Genomic DNA, 21320 nt, shown 5'->3' with positions numbered 1-21320 from the left:
ATGGATACTTTGAACCAGGACCACGACACAACCTCAGAAACTGTACTGAAAGTATTTTTAGATGTTTTCCCCCCTCCAATTTTCTATTAATGGCATCTTTGCCATATTTCCTGAGCATATATTCAGTAGTTCACTGGAAGTCATACAGCCAAACATACGATGGTAGAATTGCCGTGTTACAGCTCTGCCTCAGTCCTCTGCCTCTATCACTGAACAATACGTTTCCCCACAGCTTAAGAGTGTAAATCCATGTCTCCAAAAGTAGAAACTACACCAGCCGAAATAATCCATGACCTCATTTTTAAAATATAAATGCATCTGCCTTCACTCTCCCAAACAATGCCAGCTTTCATTGCTTATTAGCCTGGGTCTCCCACAAACACCTTTGGCACTGTTACCTCACTTCTTAGCCAAGGGAAAAACACCTAAAAATATTTCCATTGAGCTATTACTATAGCCTTCCAACCTCTCCCTGTGATTCACAGTCCACGATGCTAACATAGCAGCCTGCTGGCTCAAGAGGGGTGGTAAGCCGAGCTGCACACATGGTTAATCTACTCAAAACACGCTCAGTACTTCATTCTACCCACGCCTGGGTGTTTTCCTGCTCCTGTTGCACCTTTAGCTCACCTAAGCTGTAAGATCTTGCAGTTGTTGCTAGAGAAGGAACAAAACTCATCAAGGTAAGGGCTTCACCTCACGTAAAGAGCTGCTGATATGGCAGCAGATGGGGAGAGGCTGCGATGGTGCCCGGGTCCAAATCCAGCCCAAACATATCTTAATATGTGTTCCAAGTACAATGATGAGCGCAACTATCCTCACAGCATTAAAGGGATACGGTGCTTGAATAACAAAGTAAGTATATGTGTATTCCTAAATACCTGAGTCTATCATCTTTCTGTTCTACAGACAAGTTGTTACAAAAACTACAGGATTCAATAGCAGGTATATAATACAAAAGTATTTATTAACTTTCATGAAACAGAATATGGCTTAAACAAAAAACTTCCTGGGTACGTGTTGAACTTTCTCTCTTTGCCCTAAAAAGGAGAATCAGTCTCTCACAGGAATTTGGGGGAAAAAAAAGTAACCATCTTGTAGAAAACTAAATGTCAAGTGAACTGGGCAACAGAAGTCAACCAGCGCATGGAAATAAAACCCCTGCCTCTACATACAAACAAAGGAAAACACATAAAAAGTGTTAGAGATTACTTCTCTCTGTTAGCAAAACTTCTAAAACTTAAGTTTTTAAATAAAACATTAGCTGGGTGCAAATAGTACACTGCATAAAACACAGCTGAAGAAATTTCAATGTATCCATCATTTAAAGTCCCAGACCTAGCTTAATCTGCTGATGTATTTCTCCTGTGGATTCATGAGCTGATCATATAGAATGCTTCCAAAAAAACCCCACCCCTCAGTAGGAAGAAATATATATTTTTCAATCTTTTAATTTTTAAGCTTTTCAATTTTTTTTTTTTTCATTTCAGCAAAGACACCTTTCAAAAGCATATTCTAATGTCAGGCTGGAAGAAAAAATTCTGCCTCTTTCAAAATAATTTGCAACCTTTATTGGATTTCTAAAAGCCTGATTACAGGACAAAACATGCATTAAGCATTTTGCTAGAATTCCAAAAGCGTAATTGCAGAATGTCATTATATTCAAAGGGTCATGTCCATAATAAATACCTGCAGCTTAAAAGCAGCTTGGAATTTTTAAAGAGTTTTAGTACCTGGAAAAAGGCAAATGTTCTACATACTGTTCTTGAACTTCTGAAATTACATTGTAATGGTTAAAGCAAGAAACAGCTCAACCGAAGACTACAGAAAATCCCTGTCTTCTCAGGAGGTCTACGCTCGGTTATACAATACTACTCTGGGAACAGCACTTCACCAAAGGTCTGGCAATTGGCTTCTGCTTAAAACATACTCTGCCTCATAACATTCTTCAAAGGCTTAAAACATAATTGGTTCTGGCAGTACACATGGTCAGCATGATGTGCAGGGGGTTGCCAGTGGACATGGGGCCCTTACATAAAGGGCTGTTTTCTTTGTTCAAAATGGAAAAAAGAGTGGGAGGTGTGGAGAACAGTGAAATACAAAATGACTCAGAATCATAAAACATATTTTTTGAATCATATTATTTGAACAACCGCATATGCAAATAGAAGGCTTCAAACGAGGACGGCGGCAGAGCTTCTGAATTGCTAAGGCAATTCGCATATTCTTATTTCCATAAAAAAAGATAGAAGCTATAGTTATGTACATCCTTCTACGTATTCAGAGAATATTGCAGGTTGAACTCCAGAGAAGCCACCGTATCAGTCTGAAAGTGACGGGGAACGGATTGATCGTGCACTGGCTGGACTGTTAGAGAAAGCAAAGGGATCCTTATCCTTTTCTTTATTATCATGTTTATGTTTATGCTTATGCTTATGCTTGTGTTTCTTCTTCTTTTTCTTGTGCTCATGGTGGTGATGGTGATGATGATCACTATGTTTTGAGGAGTTTGATTCTTTACTAAACACAGAGAGTGGAGCTGCTGAGACAGGGTGCATGTTCATCTCTCCCGAAGATTGTTCTTTACCTGAAAGAATGGATATAGTGGGATTAGTAACTTGCATTGTTTTCAAACATATGAAATTCTGAAATATTAGATAAAGCCTACACTGTCATTTAAACATGCAAATGTAGAATCTGTTATGGATACTTACACCATTAGCGCTTAGTTTTTTTCAGAAAAGGCTCTTTAAAGTTCCCGTATTACTGACAATTTTTATAGGGGTACTCCTTCCTCCCTCAAAAGTATGAATGTATCCCAGACAACAGGGAATTGTGAAGAGCTAAGAAACTCCAAGTTATACTAGCTTCCAGAAATTCATTTTTAAATAGAGTAGGAAGGCCACGATACCATGAATAATGAAAACATACCTGCTTATGAAAACTATGGTATGAAGCGCAGGACTAGCATACATTAAAGTACAGTTTTGGGATATGAGCTCCTTTTAGTCAGGAGCTAAAGCACCCTGCAAGAACATACAAACCTTTTGCTATTGCACAGAAGACTTAAATTGTTTTTTCCAAAAACGTGTACCTTACAACCAGTTTAGCCTATCTGCAAAATTACACACAACGTTTTGTTCTTAAACAAAAAGCAAATTCCAATAAAGACAATTAGACTGTATTTATTAGCATATATTTCACAAATACACTAAAGTAAGCCTGGTATCTGAATCTGAAGAAGGAAAATCTGATCCATGACTTCTCAATTCCTGAATGACTCTCTCATTCTCTCTTTGGCTCATTTAACATTTCATTATTTCACACAAACTGCAATAGCTTCAGCAGTAGGGACTGAAGGGCAATAATCTAAGAATAACATTGTTAATGAGGGGAATCACTTGGAAAGTAGGAAGGCTCGAATTCCTTTAGGCAGAAATTGAATGAAATCACTCACATTGCAAGAACATGCTTTAACTACTAGATAAATGTGGCAATGTACCATCAGATTTTTGAAGACAACTATTCCTTTAAGTTTTACTTAAAATGGATTTTCTTCACAGTTGCTTTAAATGTCTGGGGCTGTGTGTTGTGACATCATCGTCCCTGCCCCATCCCCCCAGGTTCTGGTGAAAATATCCCTGTTAAATAACAAGGAATTACATTATATACCTTTAATTATCTTTTTCTGTATATTTGAGAACGCATTTTTTTCCTAGTACATCTTTTAGTTTGGTGGTTGGTTTTGTATCTTTAAAGGCAAGAATGATTTGTCTATAGCAATGATTCTAGGAAGTCTGAAGAGCCAGCTCCCTGTAGTATGACAAACAAGCATTGAGAAAGATTTCCATGCAATCTTTTTAGCCTTATCCAAAAGATTAACAACTGATTCAATCAAGCACATACACGGGAAAGTACAGCTGTTCTGTTTTTTTGTTTGTTTCTTTGTTTTTAAATATGGCTGAAAACCCCAAAATCTACATCTGTATGCAATGTTTAGAAGTCAGAATAGAAATACAGAACATTTTTACAGTGAGGATAATCAATGACTTACTGTGGAACATGGTGAAATCTCTGTTGCTTAAAGTCTTAAACAGCAAAAGCATTGTCTTTCGAGAAATATGTTTGGGCTCAACTGCAACATGTGAATATGGTGCAATACAAAATTCCACTGATGTTACAAAGGTAACTAGACTAGACTAGAGTACAAGTTTCCTACAGACTTAAAATCTCTACTACACAAATATTTTAAAAAACTTTATTTCAGCAGAGCTACGCAGTTGTAAGCTCATGTTATCAATGCAAAGATTTACTGTTAGAACTCACACTGATTTTACTTTTTTATGTATATTATGGCACACAGAAGATACACACACAAATTCAAACTTCCACTTGCTGACTTCAATCCACAGTTACTACAACTTTTTTACATTGTTACCCGGAGCTGTTCCTGACAATGCAGACAGAACACAAACTATACTGTATTTGAAGCAAAAAGGTACAAGACTGCTTCACAATTTAACTATTTAATTATATTTCTCTTAAGGAATTTGTACCTGTACCTAAAACTATGCCTGTAACCTGAGCTTATTTCTCTAAAGCTTTTAAACATGTAAGAAAATTTTCTTTAGCAGCTGCAAGGATGCAAAACCAGCCATCAAACAGAAGACAGAATGGTGGGAAAAAGAGCCTTTCTGACTCAGGCTGTCAGAAGAGGAATGGTTGAAGGCTGTACCTCAGAAAAATCACAGCACACAGTGTCTGACACCATTAAAATAGGCTACAGCAGTTAAAGGTGAACTGTGGCAGCGACACAACACAGCTTTTAGTAACATGGAAATAAAGGTCGTGGCAAAAGACCTGAAGACCACCAGTTGGTGTTGGTCCACGAAAGATGTACAAAAGATTACCTACGGTACAGAACACATTCTCACATGTTCTCAAAACTACAGGCACATGATGCATTAAAATATACAAAGCAAACTAAAGTCAACCGAAAAGAAAACAAAAAACCCACACACATGACACAAACCATTAAAACTTCACAGCTCCATTAGTTCCAAATGGTGGAGTTATTTTTATATGGAAACTGAACCTGTAAGTCTAGACACTACATCTGTAACAACCTCAAAGGAAAGCTAAGCCTCTGAGCTTTAAAAATTTTAACCCAGTATAACCAGTACAAGAACATGCTTAAGCCTGCAGGGATGCTGTAGCAGTAGTGCCAAGTGCCAGTGAAGACTACCAAGGACACAATCAAACAGACCCTCTTGACTCTGTTCCACTACCCACCCACTGTCCAAATTTCCTGCTGTTTACTGAACTGCCAGCTCTGCTAAGGCAACAGTCTGCACGACCACTTCTTGTTTCAGTGGGTTATTAAATAAATCTTACTATTTAAAGCAGCTGAACACCATTGACTGGAGCAAGTTAGGGAGCACTTACAACAGTAGCTTAAAGTCAACAGGACTGAAGGGGTGGTGATGGGCACCTAGAAACTGAAAAAGGCTGGAAGATCTTCAGGAAGGGGAGAAATGGGATCCAACTGCAACTCAAGGGCTACTGACACTTAAGGAGACAGTCAACATCGGTAATACAGCACAAATGTCAGTAAGACATGAAAGAACGTCATTACAAAAATCTGCTTTTACTGAGCCAGCACTAAGAGTACACATACATTTTCTTCAGAGAAGTCAACGATCACTATAATCTGTTGGGTTTTCCAAATGTAAAAGTAACAACTACTCAGAAAGTTTCCTCCTACTGTTAAATACTGCTTTAAAATCAGGAATAAAATATATTGATTCTGGATGATGGCTCAGGGAGGAGGTATGGAGGTATGCAGACTACCAAACTCAGTTGTCTGTAAGATGGACAGACCTATAAAAGCTCTATACAACTTTTTACAGATTTCCACCTGTAAAATTCACTGTTAAGCTTACAGAACACTTTTTCTTCAATTTGATTTCTTTTTAATTAATATCTATGTAAAGCCCATGCCAGAAACCTGCCAAACTACGAAAGCAAGTGTAAACAGGAACTGCTTTACAGGGCATTAATAACATCCTCGAGTCAACAGGGATAGCAGGACTGCTGCAGGGAGGCACGGAGCACTCCCTCTTCCTGCAGGGAACCCACGTCCTCCTGGCAGAGGGAGCAGGGCTGGAACACGGGTTTCTCAAATCACAGAAACAGACAATAATTGAAGGGTGAGCCCAGGAGCTTGCTTCTGAAGTGGTTTTTAGCATTCCTTGGAAGAAAATGCACATACATGTGTCTATCCACTTGGATATCCTTCTGTTTTGGATGTGGAGGTTCCAATGTAATTGTTGGCTTTGTGGTGTTCCAGCTAGCTGGGTAGGTGTTTAAAATTAGACAGGATTACTATCCCATGGGAGAAAGATCAGAAACTTTGTGCACACCTTTTCACAGGGACAGATAAAAATGCTGTAGATATCGTGTGAGAGAATAAAATATGAAAACACAGATCTCATATTTTAGTTTTAGAATGAAAGGGGTTTAGATCTCTGTAAGCTTTAAAGTAACCTTTTCTGTCATAATAAAACCCACAGTCAGATAATTCATCAATTATCTAGGGTAAGTTTTGGGTTTTTTTCAAGAATCATTGGCGAATGAACATCGAACGATGATGTTGGGTACTGTGTTTTACCTATTTTACTCTTTTTTTATTTTTTTAATCTTTACAATTTGAGAACATGCAACTCGAGACTTTAACATGCCAACAAGCTTTCATAAGATCTTCCATGTGGTCGCTCCTATATTTCTGATTTTGTGTGAAGCGGGCAGGACACCACAGACTTACAGTCTCTGTTTCTTTCAATGCACAATCTATTTAGAACATCTGGCTTGTGTAGGGCTTCTCCAAATTGACGCTTCTTAAAAATGACCCCATTTGCACCCTGATTTATTCAAATGTCAGAGAAGGAGAAACCAACTTCACAAAATCACAGGAAAGGGTAAGGCCCATGAGTCCAGTGTTTCAGCTGAGGACAGGGTGGTGCTCCAGAACCTGACACTGACCACCTCTGGGAAGGAGGGGACATCAACACAAGCATGGAGCACTTGATATGTCCCTCCCAGAACCCAAAGAAAGCTTGCTAATGAGAAAAAAAAATGCACTTCCCTTGCCTAGCAGCTGAACTGCAGCTCTGCCTAGCATTTTCTCTAATGAGAGAACACTAAAAAAAGCTGAAAGGATCTTAAAAACTGTTTTGACAATTATCCTGTATTTCCTTATTTCTGCTTTACTTTTTTAGCATTACCCTGGAAACTCTGAAGACACACTATTTTTTAATTTACTGCTGTGTCTATGCATCTGTTGAAACATCAACAAAGCACATATAAAAAGTTATCAAGCATAAATAATTCCAAGCTTCCAGAATGCAAGTGTGTCTTGCCATTTGTCTTAAGAGCGGAATTTTCAAATCAGCTACCTCTGAAAAAAGTTAACAACTTTCTGTCTCATAGAGTGTTCTTTTAAGGACCATATGACAAAATTTAAAGTTTGAGAGTAAGAGGTAAAGGTCTAGTTAAAAAACCATAAAACCACCCAAATATTTTCCGAGGATGTGCTAAACACAGCAGTTAATTTGGCTCCAACATAAAAAAAAATTAACTACTTCCAATTTACAGATTTATTTGACTTCGTATCTTTAGTGGGACTTATATCCAGATAGATAATTCCTTATAGCTATACCAGAGAATAGCCTCTGCTAAAGTATTGCAGAGACAAGCTGGTGATTTAACTAAAATGTACTTTTAACTGGTAATGGTTTCATTAATTTCCTCCTTTGACTTTCATTTAGCAACTACACTGCTTTGTCCTTACATTAAAATAATAGCTTAACTGGAGTGTTATTTTTACTACATTTAATATTCTAGAAAATTCTAGCATATTCTCTACTCTAGAGAAAAAGAACATTTAAATCAGTAAGTCAATTCAGAATACTTTGTGCCTCTAACAGTTTTAGGTAGTTCACTTGGAAATTCAGTTGCTAGCCTTATCCATCTTCTAGGTTTGAGAGCGCTCCGAGCTGTTTTCTCAGAGACAGTCACAGCTACAATATGATGTTGTTTTTATTAAATCATGTAGTTGACACTGCAGCAATTCTCATTTATGTTGTCACTTTATCTGCAGAGCTTATGTTTCTATTAAAGCTGCTTTCATGCACTTTAGGATAAAGCACTTGAAAACACCCTTCCTTGTGAAGCGTACAATTAACCACACATTATTTCAGTGAGGAAAAGTTAGCTACAGAACCTCAAAGCCTATGAGTTACCAGTTTGGAAACAGTTATATTTTAGGTAATAAAGTCAACGTATGTATAATGGATACTATCAAAGACACTATATTAATATTAGATGTTATGTAAAGGTATTACAAGTTGTAACAGTGCTTTCCTCCTTAGAAAGTAAAGCAAAAATCCATCATTGTCAAGTGGTGCCCTTGCATCCAAGAAGCGTTCACTGATATATTTGTCTGTGTGCTGATGCTTCTGCAACCCCTTTTGGCAGGGAGCCATTAATGGCTGAACTTTGAGGTACTGGTGCTCCTATAACTAACTCGGGTAATTCCACCGCGCTGCAGAGGACCGGGCTTCTTACACAGTTCAGACAGAATTCCTATTAACTACTGCATCCACACTTGACATGCAGCGATTTGTACCACAAGCTCAAATCTACTGTTGTAAATGTACTGTTGAAACATAATGACTACAGTGGTTTCTCTCTACGCTTTACTGCAGTTATGTGCGTATCCAGTTTCAAATCATTCCAGAAACAATTAAATCCAGCTAAATCATTACTTCCTGAAACTGCAGACTCTGAGACCACAATCCAATCAACACGTATGAGCGTGGCCTAGACCTTCAAAATTTCATCCACATGGTAAAGTCACCTACAAGATCAGCAGTGGAAATTTCCAGTTTGATTATCCTGGAAAACAGCAAAAGGATTAATACAACGGCCAAAGGATTTTTCTGATCTGAGTTTGAATACTCAGGATGTGTCCTCAAAGCCCACTGCTCCTGAATGTAATCAGAAAAAGGACTGCCAGTGCACAAGGAAAACATGAGTGTATTTACCTGTTTTATCTTTTCAATAAAGAAATAATTGGATACTGTTTTGTATCAACTATCAAACTACCAAAAACTGTTGGGAAAATTATAATTAAACATTTATCAGTAATGACCTGTTGAGCCATAACAACATGCAACTTCACTGGCCGATCAACGCAGGCTACAGCCAGGCATTTGTTTTGGAAAAAGAACAGGCCCATCAATAACTACTAACACATACAGAAGAACTTTTTAAATGTCAATTTTGAAGTATTGTACTTTCAGATGAGCAAAACAATAAGGTAAATGAAGAAGCATATCTTAATCTGACTTCACTGAAGTCAGCAACACAGGACAAGACAATTTACAATCTGAAATGAGAGTTTAAATCTACCGCTTACGCAAAATCTGATGTTGACATTCTTTTGCTCTTAAGAGAAGAGTAAGGAGCATTACTACTATTCTCGATGATTTACTAGCAAACAAAAGTCTGTTCTAGCATTAGAAATATGACCTTGCACAGCTTTAGAAGCTCAAAGGAGGCTGCCATGTTTCCAGTCCTTTGGGCAGATGAATAATCAACATAACAGCATTCTTCAGACAGTTCACAGCTGATGTTTTGTGTGGTTTAATAATTCTTGAAAAATGCTCAGAATCCCTTGTAACTACCAGAGTTCACAGTTCTGTTATTGTAGACAGGATGGTTTAGTAGGATTTAAAACATTTTCTATACAAACTGTGGAAAATGCTGTAATTATAGTACTGAAACTTGTAATCCTGCAAGAGTTGTAGTACAAGACTTCTTTTACTGCCTTTGCAGTGTCTCTCAACTCTAATCCTCCACATCCACGAGCAAAAGCATACAGAAAAAAAAAAAAAAAAAGCTTTTGAAGGGAAATAATGTTTTCCTGGCTTTAGGGGGGTTACATCAACTTGAACAAATCCAAATTATCATTTGGGATGATGTGGGGAGTGCAAAAAAAAAAAAACAAACCCGACAAAAAACCCCAAACCACAGATATGGCAGGATTTAGACCCAACATGAACTTCCTCCTGGCAGCCGCTGTTTGCAGGCTGTGTTTGGCTGATGACCTAACACTTCATGTGACACGTGGGGACATAACCCACAGCTGTGAAAGGAAAATTGAGTATGGACTAAGAGCTCACTGCCTTCCAAGTAAGAGTCACAGAACTGAGGCAGATGCAAGACCTTACAGATTTAGTAACAAGATACTGAGACCATTTCGGAACCTGTTGTGAAATCGATGGACAAGAATCACTCACTGAAGTACACCCATCCTCCATCATTCCTGCAAAAACTCAAAGCTCCTCAGGAAACATTATCAGTGACTTCTTTGTAAAACAGAACACTCCTATGTGTGAACAATTTTATTTATGTATGCTTTTATTCCCCCCCCCCCCAATCTGTTTCTTCTCAGAAGCACACCATTTCCTAAAGACTGAACTGTCTTTATTTACTCAGTCTAAAATTCATACATCTCTGCTTCTAAGAAAAATGCTATGAATAAGAAACAGGTGAAATTTTAGAAGCAAAGAATATCTGAAGTGGAACTGTTTCTAACCGCACAAACCAAAGAAAATGAAATTAATCTGAAATGCTTTAAAATAATACTTTTCAAAGGCTTATTATTTAAAATGAATTCTGTGGCAAACCCCAGCATTTGTCTCATTTATTACCTAGGAAAGAAAATGTATTCTAGTGTGCTGAATGCCTAAACAGCAGAGGTGAGAAGGTCATTCAGCACACAAATGAAACTCCAAGTAGCTTTTGTCTGCTGTAGGTCTACAAAAGCAGCAGTCAGCTGTCCACTACTCCACTCCTGGTCAGACCTGACCCTTTCTGAACTCTAGCACAAACTTAATATGCAATAGTCCTGCAGCACAGAGCTGGCGTACAGAGGGTCCCGTAAGTCCTGTTTGTGAAGTATTTGGCAGTTTCGTTTATGACTTTATATTCCGTAGAGTGTGTAAATCTAGTAAAAAAAAAAATTGTTGCAAAATATCACGTAAGAGTTATAAATACTAATTCTCAGTGGATCAGCTTTGCACTCGCATGCCATGGATGTGTCATTCTTTGCTGTAACAGAAAATGTGATGGTTGACCATAACACTGAGGACAAAATTCAAAGCAGGTCTGAGAGGTTTAAAAGTGAAGGTTGTGTGGAATTAGGCTCCTAAATTCATGAGAGCAACCTATATGCAGCCTTCCCTTTTGCTGAAATGCCTATGCTTTAGGCAAAAAGTTGTGAGGTTTGCTACTCTAAATACCTAACAGCAAATCCATCCCAGTGGAGCTGGCTGTACAGGCACATGTCATTAACCAAGGGCCACATGGAATCCAGAAACTCGACCTCCCTGTGTTTTGTGTCACCATGTGAACTTCATTTGTTAGCTGAGCAATGACAGCAGTTACCTTTTATAAAAATAAAAAACAAAACCAAAACCCAAACCCAAAAAACGTCTTAGTGGCTACAGCATCTGCCAAGGAAGTAAAAATGTTAAGTCACTAGGCCTTAAGGGAGTATGAGCCTACAGCTTCCACACCGCTGGCCAGCACCAAGGCACCAGCCTCAGCAGGATACTGTGAGGAAGAACATCCACCAGCCTTTCTCTTAAATGAGGCCACTAAATTGCCAGGTCCCAGGGAAAGCAGATGAGGTCACCTGTCAGCATAGCTCAGGACCTAGGGCCCTCAAGACAGAACCAATGTTCTAGATCCTGCTGTCTGCCCGTGTTTTACATTAGGCAACCGCAGGACAAAAACAGAAAAACAAGCAAAAGGGTGATTACTCTAAATCCTACTTCTAATGCCAAATACTTCACTTTCACATATTGCAGTCCTGCAACCTTAAACCCTTGTTTTGGGTGTGTACTGAAGATCTGTCAAAATGCTTGCTACATAGACACACTACCTCAGTTTAGCTCCACTGGCATGTTCTGGAAGTCAACTTAAAAATGTAGTTAAAATATTTTGAGAAAATGAGACTAACCACTGAATTTCTTCGCTAATGACAGATAAACTAAGAAGGTGGAAGTTCCTCAGTGAAGTTCAACCTGCCTTACGGTTTCTAAGAAACACTATTCTTTGAGAAGTAATTTTGTCCAGTATTTTATGGAAGTGATACTAAGAAAAGGAGTAAAAGAAAAGAAGTGTTTGAAATTAAACTATTTTACTCATATATGCAATCTTTCCAACTTTGAAAAGGCCTTCCAAGCATCTTTGAGGCTTGAGGTTTTTTTAACTGATGTTAAATCATAGATCAATAAGGTTAGATATATTTTTTTAACCTGAATAGTCTTGCTATTTGTTTTAACTTAATCTTCAAAATTATTACTTTTTAAATGACAACTATGGCAAACTAAGTTTTACCTAATTGCTTATGGTATTTTATTTTTAGGTTATTTTTACGTTATTTTATTAATTCCTTAGCTTTTCACTTTTATAAGCATGATACATACTTCCTTTACTTAGATATGTATGAAAACATGCAGGTACACATTCCATATAGACTGGAAGCTAAAGAAATGTTCTTATGCACCCTTTAACATGCTTCCTGGAATTCAGTTAACTTTTAACACTTAACAACATCATATGTATGGGAACAAGCAGTAACTCCCCCAAACTGAAATGGTCTAAAAAAATCATACTATCATTTTGCCAATAAATTTATTCATACCTGGTGTGGATGGTCTCTCCAACATATTCAAATGATGGTAAATAAAGGCTTGACTGTCATGAACTGTGTCCATATCAATTTCTTCCTCTTCTTGGGAGTTTGAGAACTAAGGTATCAGGAAAAAAAATAAGCAGATGCTAATAACTTGTAAGAATATCACTAAACAGAACTGAAAGTATTTTATTTTTGAGGTAAACTGGGGGTGAGAGGGAAAGGAAGTGATATCTACCACTGCAAAGGAATAAAAATTCAATAAAATTAAAAAGGGTCAGTGCCTTGTCTTCTTTCTAATTTACCATGAAGCTGTGTGAACAAGAGCATTAACTGTCAACTTTAGTTCTTGCCAGCCAATAAAGAATCTGATGGGAAGCGATTCTGCTAAAGCAAGCGTAACAACTACTGTACACATATACACAACATGTCTTTTGTTTGAACACAGCTTTAAGGGAAGTCAGCAGAAGCCACTGCTGTTATTCTGAATACCCTACATACTGCGCAAGTTGAATTTCCACTTCTTACTCTGATTTTGAGTTTGACTTTACTGTCTTCATTCTTCTCTAGTATTTGCCCTGGCTCCAATGGAGACCCGAGTGGCATATCAGCCTTCCTCTTCACCCCCTGCTGATGACCAGAAATGCTGGATGCTGTTTCCTTAACAAGATGATCATCCTCCTGAAGCAGCATTAAAAGACCAAAATTAGAAGATAGCAAGAGCCATGTTTCAGCCTAAAAGAGACCTGATAGCTGAAAACACTTCTGAGTGAAGTGGGTGATTTGAACAAGGTTTTCCCTGTAGCTCTGGCAAAAAGTATTTTCTAAAACCCTGTATGGATTTGTGCCAACCTCTCCTACAAACATAGTTTCTCTTTACTTCTGTCCCTGCTCCCTCTGCATATCTAGCATTGGCATCTTTTCTGTCCCTTCTCACAATCATGGTACTGTTGGTGTGCAACAACATTTGCTGCCTCTGAATAGCCTTTCTATAAATCTGTGCCTCACAGACTCTCAGTCCAAATCTCAGCTGAAAAACTGTGATAGCCTCTGATCTACATGTGGAATTTAGCTGAATCTTCTTTTTAGTTAGCTTTAAAACCTAATGCTTACTTTGTTGAATACAAATCATAATGAGCACTTGTAACTTGGGTTGGTTTTTTGTTTTGATTTCACAACAATATTTATTCATAGGAGTTAAACTGTTTTGTAAATTACTGCTTAGATTATCAACAAAAGCAGGGTCACATAGAAAAATAGCAGGAGAGTCTACCAGGTTACACATATAGTCATTAAAACAGGAGACAGGTGTTCCAACAAGTTCAATACACAAAATATAGAAGGAAAAATAAAGTACCCACAGAAGCAAACTTGATTAAAGACCACTAAAAACTAGATAAAAGCTGTATCATAGACTCTCAAGAGCACATGCTGCTCCACTGAACTGCTCTTCCTCTGTCCTACAAAGGGTACCCTAGCCCCACAAACTCTTGCCCCGAGTAATTCCAGTTCAATTTTATGAAGTAGGTAACTTTTATTATTTGCAGCACACTGTGTCACAAGTCTATCAGTACTGATTTTAACATGTTTATGCTCTCAGAATATAGTCTGCTTTAAATAATCTAGTTAATCTGATGTATTCTATCACCTGTTAATTCTTTTCCCCCCCCTTAGATTTCCCTACTATTTAACCCAACACACTGCTGTTGTAAAACACTTTTGGATAAGCTTTGGCTGATGTCAAAGGCAGTCTTTGTTTTGTGTTACTGGTTTGATTGGTTTGACTATTTTAACAAGGAAAATCAGTTCCCTGAATTTTGGGGGAGTTAGTGAAAATGGCAACCTTAAAAGTAAGGGGTAGGAGAATGGAGATGAGGTATAGGAGAAGATACGAGGGATGAAGTGTGAATTGAGGCTTAAACTAATGGTGTATTTTCACACTACGGTAAGCCAGTACTGCTGCTAAAAGAAGCAGCCTTTTCCTCACACATTTCTGTCCGGGGCTGCCACAAGTACTTGCATAATGACATGATGAACTGGACCAGGAAACTGACCCAGCAGGAAATATCTGTTCATAAAAAAGGTATTTCTCAACCAGATCCTCCCATGATCCAGCTCACTATGCAGCAACAACAACTGTACTAGCATAAGGGAGAGGACAGTACAGGAAAAAGAAAAGAGGAAAATTTTTGATTAAGGTAGTTTGGCTGCAAAAACAGTTTGGATGTTCACTGAACTGCAGCCTAAAAATCTGGCAACAAAATGTCTCCTGCTATTTAATTCTGATGTTTATGTACAGCAAATTAGGACTTATTACAAGTTCTGTAAATAAGTATGATAGCTCTAATGATTTTTGACTCCATCCTTTTCTCCCCCTACTGGAAAAAGCCTGCAAGGGACTGTGATAATTTGCACTCTCAGTATACTTCTGAATAAAAATTAACTATAGGACTGATAAAGTAGCAGTAAACCATCCCATTCAAAAGTGTGGAAAGAGTTTCAAACACATGTTCACATTCTCTTTCAGGATTTAATCCTAAGCAGTTTCAATCAAATGTAGCTTTAGAAACTTAAGAAAATTACTCCTTATTTCCATCTCTGTTGAGCATTTTCCCTCATAATTAACTTTGTCCAATGAAAAGACTTACTCCAGCAGCAATGACAGTTATTCTTAAGAAAATTATGACCTGAATAGTTTCTAAGACCTATTTTCTAACTACACAATGGATTATGTGTTAGGACTGAAGCCTCCATAGCCATAAAGACATCAAACAATGTGTGAGATTTTTCAGAAGTTGTTACAAATCCTTCAGAGCACAGTACTAAATAGTCAGACTGAAGTAATCAATGAAGATGTGTTAAAGTTTCAACACTCACATCTCTAAGTTGTTTAAAAAGAGGTTTATCTTTGTATTTTAAGATGTAGTAAATTTACTAATAAAAGGTTTTGTTTTGGAAAATTGCTTAACTTGCCTATAAGCAATATTCTTAGTCTAATAAAAAAGTTTTCATCACAGCATCAAACATTTCTGTGAATCACTTCATTTCTCACAAGCAATATAGAAAAAGTGAAGTTTTATAAAGAACAGAAATGATGAGACTAGAAAAAACAAGTAAAATGCTTGCATAGGCTATGCAGAACAGTTAAAAAAAGTCAAAAAAGTTATGGTATATGCCAACTTTTCATGTGGAAGGAATAAAGAGTAACAAGGTATAAAGGTAGCTTAGGTAAAGCATGGGAAGCTTGAACACAGTACAAAATTAAATCAGTAACCAACGCAAGGACTCAGAGCCAGCTGAATGCGATGTATGCAGATGGTTTGTGCTTACGGTGTTCTGAAATCCCACTGACTGTCCATGATTGTTAGTACTATTCACAGGTTCCTGATTATTTGCAACTGATTCAGGGATAATCGTTGGATTAAGTACAGCCTTCTTTTCTTTCAGATTAAGAACAAGTCCAAGCTCTGGTAACGGTAAACAAGAAGGTCTGCTGAGGCCAAAAAGTGTGAAGTAAAGGTCCACAGCACCACATCGTAATCTCCAATCATGTGAAGTTCCTAAAATCCAAAAGAGATTGTTGTTAATACAGAGATACAATCTTTTCCTCCTCCACAAATAAAACAGTTTAAGTGATCTGGATCCACCAGAGTATGACATTTTCTGTGCTTAAGAGACACTTCTCTCTTTATTCCTGCCTCTTACTGACTCAAACTCACCTGCCACACCCTGCTTAAAAGAAAGGCTTTAAGTTGTTTGGGTTGTAAGCTAGATATATGTAGTAGAACAAGACTGGGAAACTAAGTGCTATAACATCATAATGAAAAATAAAAGGAAAATAATCACCCCCATATTCTTTTATTTTTCAAGTTTCATTTTAAGTTTTACTATCGGACAATTAAATAGCACACTGTTACCAACCTGGCTTCCCATATCAATGGATTGGATTGCACTTGCCTATGTATTCCATGACATGCAGCAGGAGCCTTAAGCATGACTGAGATTTGTAACCTCTGGAAACTGTGCTGATAAAGAACACAAAGCTGCAATGTATAAGCGCGCTTTTTGATGTCACTACTATGTCATGTACTTCACTGGATACTCAATACTTTAATTTGTATTGATACTGGAGATACGTATTCTTTTACTGCACAAAATGCAATGCTTCATTGATTTTATTTTTCACTGCAAACTGTGTACTGCTTTTAGATCTCCATACACAAACGGCCAAAGCATGTTTGGCACCAATCACAACAGAAAGACATCTAACATCTGGTGCAACGCTGCAAATACAGTGATTCTGGTGTTAACTCAGCCCAGCTCTTGACTGATTGCAAGTTTATTGAACATATTGTTCCACAGCAGGAATAGAACTATATCTGGTAAACAAGACACAGATGTGCCAACTGCCATGTTAATGTGGCTGTGCAAGATTTAGCACAAAATAAAATTACAAGATCTATCCCTGTAAATACTAAGTTTCATAGGACTAAGTAGTGTTTTGAGTAAGCTTAGCTGTACATACACTTACCCAGCTACAAATGAAAGGAATATGAATATTCATCATAACATTAAAATCGTTTCTCTGGAGAGTACTTAAAAACTATTCCTATATTTTAAAGATAAGTTAATTTACTCAACTTCTTGAACGAGTACATCTTAAAGGATATAATGAATTACCATTCAGTAGCTCTCTCCTTTTTGAGCAGAACAGCTAAGCTTAAATACAATTGGTTGCTGAATTTCTCTGCAACCTCTGGAACTCGTGAGTATTATCAATTTAATGCAGATTAACATAAAAGAAAAAAAAAGATTACATGTATCAATCAGTCTGTTTTCTATTGCATGTGCTTATGTTAAATGAAAGCAACTCATGATTCTAGAATCATGCAGCTTTAAACCCTGCTACTAACTTGTCTCACACTAACAAACATTTTTTTCAAGGTGTCCTGGAATACCAGTTAACCCTTACAGAAAACTGAAACTTTGTGTCATCTTGATGCACAGAAATATAAGTACTTAAAGCCCTGTGAATTATTATGATAAGAATGTATACCGTATTCGTTACTTGTAAAAAAGAGGTAATGGTTGTAAGTAACACAGCACACACTCTTCTCTCAAGAAAAAGGAACAACAAACTCTTTGATGGGAACATCAAAATTGTTAATTTTCTGTGCCTGACACTTGGCAAATCCTACAAAACTGAACTACTAGTAGCCTCTCCAACTTCAGCCCCTGGAGTGTAGCTGTAAACTTTTAAACACTATAAATAATGATACGCAGAGAACAGACAGCCTTCAATGACCTAAAAAAAGCTGTATAAGTGTTTATATGTAATCTATATAGTAATGTGCCAGATGTTAAAGGGCAGTTTGTCAGGACTGGATAAAACTGCTTCAGTAATGAAAAACAGGTCAATGGTAAAGATGCAAGCCCTTCTTTCATTAGGATCTTTCCTAATCACACAAGGCAAATTGAGTCTTAGGTTTATAATACACTTCTAAAAATCTCATTTAAATTATCTTTAAATGTTATCCTCTCATATTCTCTCAGAGTTTAGTTACAAAGGACAAAGAGAGACTATCTAATCTAAAGCAAACTATAAAGAAAAATGTAACAGAATCATTTGAGGAAATGTTTGCTTTGAACACCTGGGTCAAAGAATCATTCTATGCCCAAGTACATCAAAGCACACTACAGTAGTAGACAAAAGAATGAAAAACAAGGTTTGGTACCCTGTGTCACTGAGAAAGTTCTGGAGGTACATACATGATATTAAACTTCTGAGACTGAATTTCTATTTCTAACTATCGAAACTAAGACAGAGTTCTTGGCATATTCTGAAGCAAGTCTTTAACACTTGCTTAAAAAAAACCCCAAACTTACAATAAAAAAACCAAAACACCAAACAAACATCCAACCTGAATTCATCAGTTTCCAAAGTTGATCTACCAAAGCTTCATTACATAGAGGGGACTCCATATTCTTGGTAAAAGGTGGATTCTTAGTCAGCATATCCAGAATCTTATGCCTGAAAGAAATAGAAAAAACAGTCTTTATTAAATCCAAGTGAATACACCAAGAATACAAAGTCTGTTCAGCTTGCAATATTCTTACCAACTTATTGAAATACAGGATTTCTTCCAAAATTTTGACCAATGTTTTATGCTTTTAGCTCTTCCTTCTGTCCACAATATGCATAGACACAGATTTACCATCAGCAATATAACTTCAAGATAAAAAGTAAGGTGCAAAGCAGCAAGATGTTATTAGACATCATTTTTAACAGTTGGGTATAAAATTGTAGGCTACATTTTGCTTTTCTGTTTATTAACAATCTTTTTTGCCTACTTGATACTTACAAAGAAGGAGCAACAACGGCAAATAAACTCCTTACATATTGACACCAAATGATTTTTAAATAACTTTAAATGTTTGACTGATACAAAATAGCAGGATCAAAATCAGTGACTTGCACATTTTTCTTGAAAGGAACATTGTCCCCTCCTATGTCACATTGCTGTACACAGATTCTGCACTTACTGTGTTTGCTTACAATACTTCCACGCTGAGCTGAAAGTAGATACATTTTTCCCCACCTTCTTTAAACTTGGCCTTCAAAACATTTTATGTATGAGAATAATTATTTGTTCCATTACTTACTATTTTAACTATTTTCCCTTTATAGCCAGCTTTCCTCTTGCTGTCTTACACATTTGATACAAGAAAACTCTTTAACAGATTTTTTCTTTTTCTTTTAGAAGAGGCTTACATATCGCACTCAAAATTTAAAATCCTCTTTAAAGAGACACACATCAAGTTAAATCTCCTTCCTAGACTGAAGTTAAACCTCCTCTAGTGAGCCAAACTGTATTCACTTCCACTAACAAGAATGACCGAAAGAGAACAATCCTGCAGCTATGAACTTTGTAAGAAATCACTTACAGAGAGAGAGTAATACTATTTATCTTTGAAACTCAGTATTTTACTGCTGGCCATAAGAAGAAAGTATTGGGGAAAAACAATGATTACTCAGTGTTCAAAGGTTTGTAATGGAAGTGCTAAAATATCCAGTCACTCATTAGTGAAAACAAAGTTGAAACAGGCATTACTAGAAATTACACTACATTTTTACATTATCCTTTCACCCCATCTACAGTCTAACAATTGCTTTGCACTCTTTGCTGGCAAAACACTATGCATACTATGCCTCAACCTTTGTGTTTCCTAAATATTACAAAGTCTTTTTGCCATATGCAACATCAGGTTTATATACTTTATTTACAATCAGGAAATTACCTTTAACTTCAGACTTCCACCACAGGGGTAGAATATAAAAGACAAAAATAATATAACGTAGATTATTTGTTTTTGAGGTGTGAACTGTTGAAACATCAAAACATGTTTCAATTTACATAAAACAACAGGAAGAAAAAACAGTGTTGTGAAAAAGTATTAAGCACTTAAGCATTTGCTCTATTCTAGCAATTCCAGGCCAAGAATTTACTTACTAGTTCCAGCATTAGGGAAAATATCAGCTCTTTATTAACTCACTAACCTTATGTAGGGTACAGGATCATTCTGAACCATAGTAAGCAGCCACTGTAGTTCTTCATAGCTCCTATCAACTGCAAAGAAAAATAAAATAATGTGCCTATAAATATGCATAAACTGGAAGGATTTTGGATCAAGACAATCACAACTTCTTGAATTAGCAGACAAAGAGCTTGAATCACCGCATCTGAAGAGGAATTTCATTAATTATAGTGCAAATTAAAAGGTGATTTACTTTACGCCGAAATAGAAACATGCACGAAACTCCCTCGCACCTCAACTGTCCAAGAACCACCAACTTGACTATTAGCAGAAGACACTGCCAGTCATGAGCATTGGTTGGGAAGATCACAGAGTAAATAATCATCTTGCTATTTCCTTCCTTCCTAAAATGAACACATTCAAATATCCTTTCAACAATCAGAATATAATACTTACTATAGGCAATAGAAAATATAAAATTCTCATACACAGGAATCTGTGAAAGATTATTATCTATAAATAGGATAGAAAAAGGAAGACTACAGGGCTGATGGAAAACTACAAGTATACTCTTCAGTAGCCTTCCTCAGTTTTTTAAATCAGTATACTTCACAATTAAAATGGATGTTGAAAGCTATCAGCACATACTTCTAGAAAATTGCTGCCTGTTGGAAAAAAACTTGGCTTGTTAAGTTCAAAGTTTAAATTACATGATAAAATTCCTTTAATGGTCAGAGTAACATTGCAAAATAGGAACACCACATGATATCATTGTTATTGATTACACAAAAAATGGAAGAATTTTTATACAACCTTTTTTCTCAGGTGCATAAATGCAAGGTTTTACAGCAGTATTCTCATTTCCTCAAAACAATGAAGAGATTGCTTAAGCTTTGTTTTACTTCAAAAATTGGGGCGTAATCATTCCTGTATAGACAGCTCCAGAAACGTTTCTGTTGCTTTTCATTTTGTGGTCCGAGCAATGCACGTGTTTCTTCCCCACGCCTACTGTATTTTC

At 36.9% G+C, this 21320-nt stretch overlaps 1 protein-coding gene across 3 annotated transcripts in view; it reads right to left on the bottom strand.

The window, feature by feature from the left end:
* Positions 1–946: 946 nt before the first annotated feature.
* Positions 947–21320, bottom strand: part of TAF2 (TATA-box binding protein associated factor 2) — a 63886-nt gene continuing 43512 nt past the window's right edge. For 2 of the 3 annotated variants that reach the window (XM_037379391.1, XM_037379394.1), the window contains 6 exons: positions 20325–20394; positions 18688–18797; positions 16097–16326; positions 13295–13447; positions 12776–12881; positions 947–2587 (listed from right to left, as the gene is read on the bottom strand). In XM_037379391.1, coding sequence (XP_037235288.1) covers positions 2322–2587; positions 12776–12881; positions 13295–13447; positions 16097–16326; positions 18688–18797; positions 20325–20394 — 935 coding nt within the window. In that variant the 3' untranslated portion in view covers positions 947–2321. The remainder of the gene's footprint in view (positions 2588–12775; positions 12882–13294; positions 13448–16096; positions 16327–18687; positions 18798–20324; positions 20395–21320) is intronic. The other variant, XM_037379392.1, reaches the window with a different exon arrangement.

Source organism: Falco rusticolus, chromosome 3 (genome assembly GCF_015220075.1).
Source record: "Falco rusticolus isolate bFalRus1 chromosome 3, bFalRus1.pri, whole genome shotgun sequence".
In the NCBI taxonomy this organism is placed as follows: domain Eukaryota; kingdom Metazoa; phylum Chordata; class Aves; order Falconiformes; family Falconidae; genus Falco; species Falco rusticolus.
This window is presented reverse-complemented; position numbering and strand designations above follow the sequence as displayed.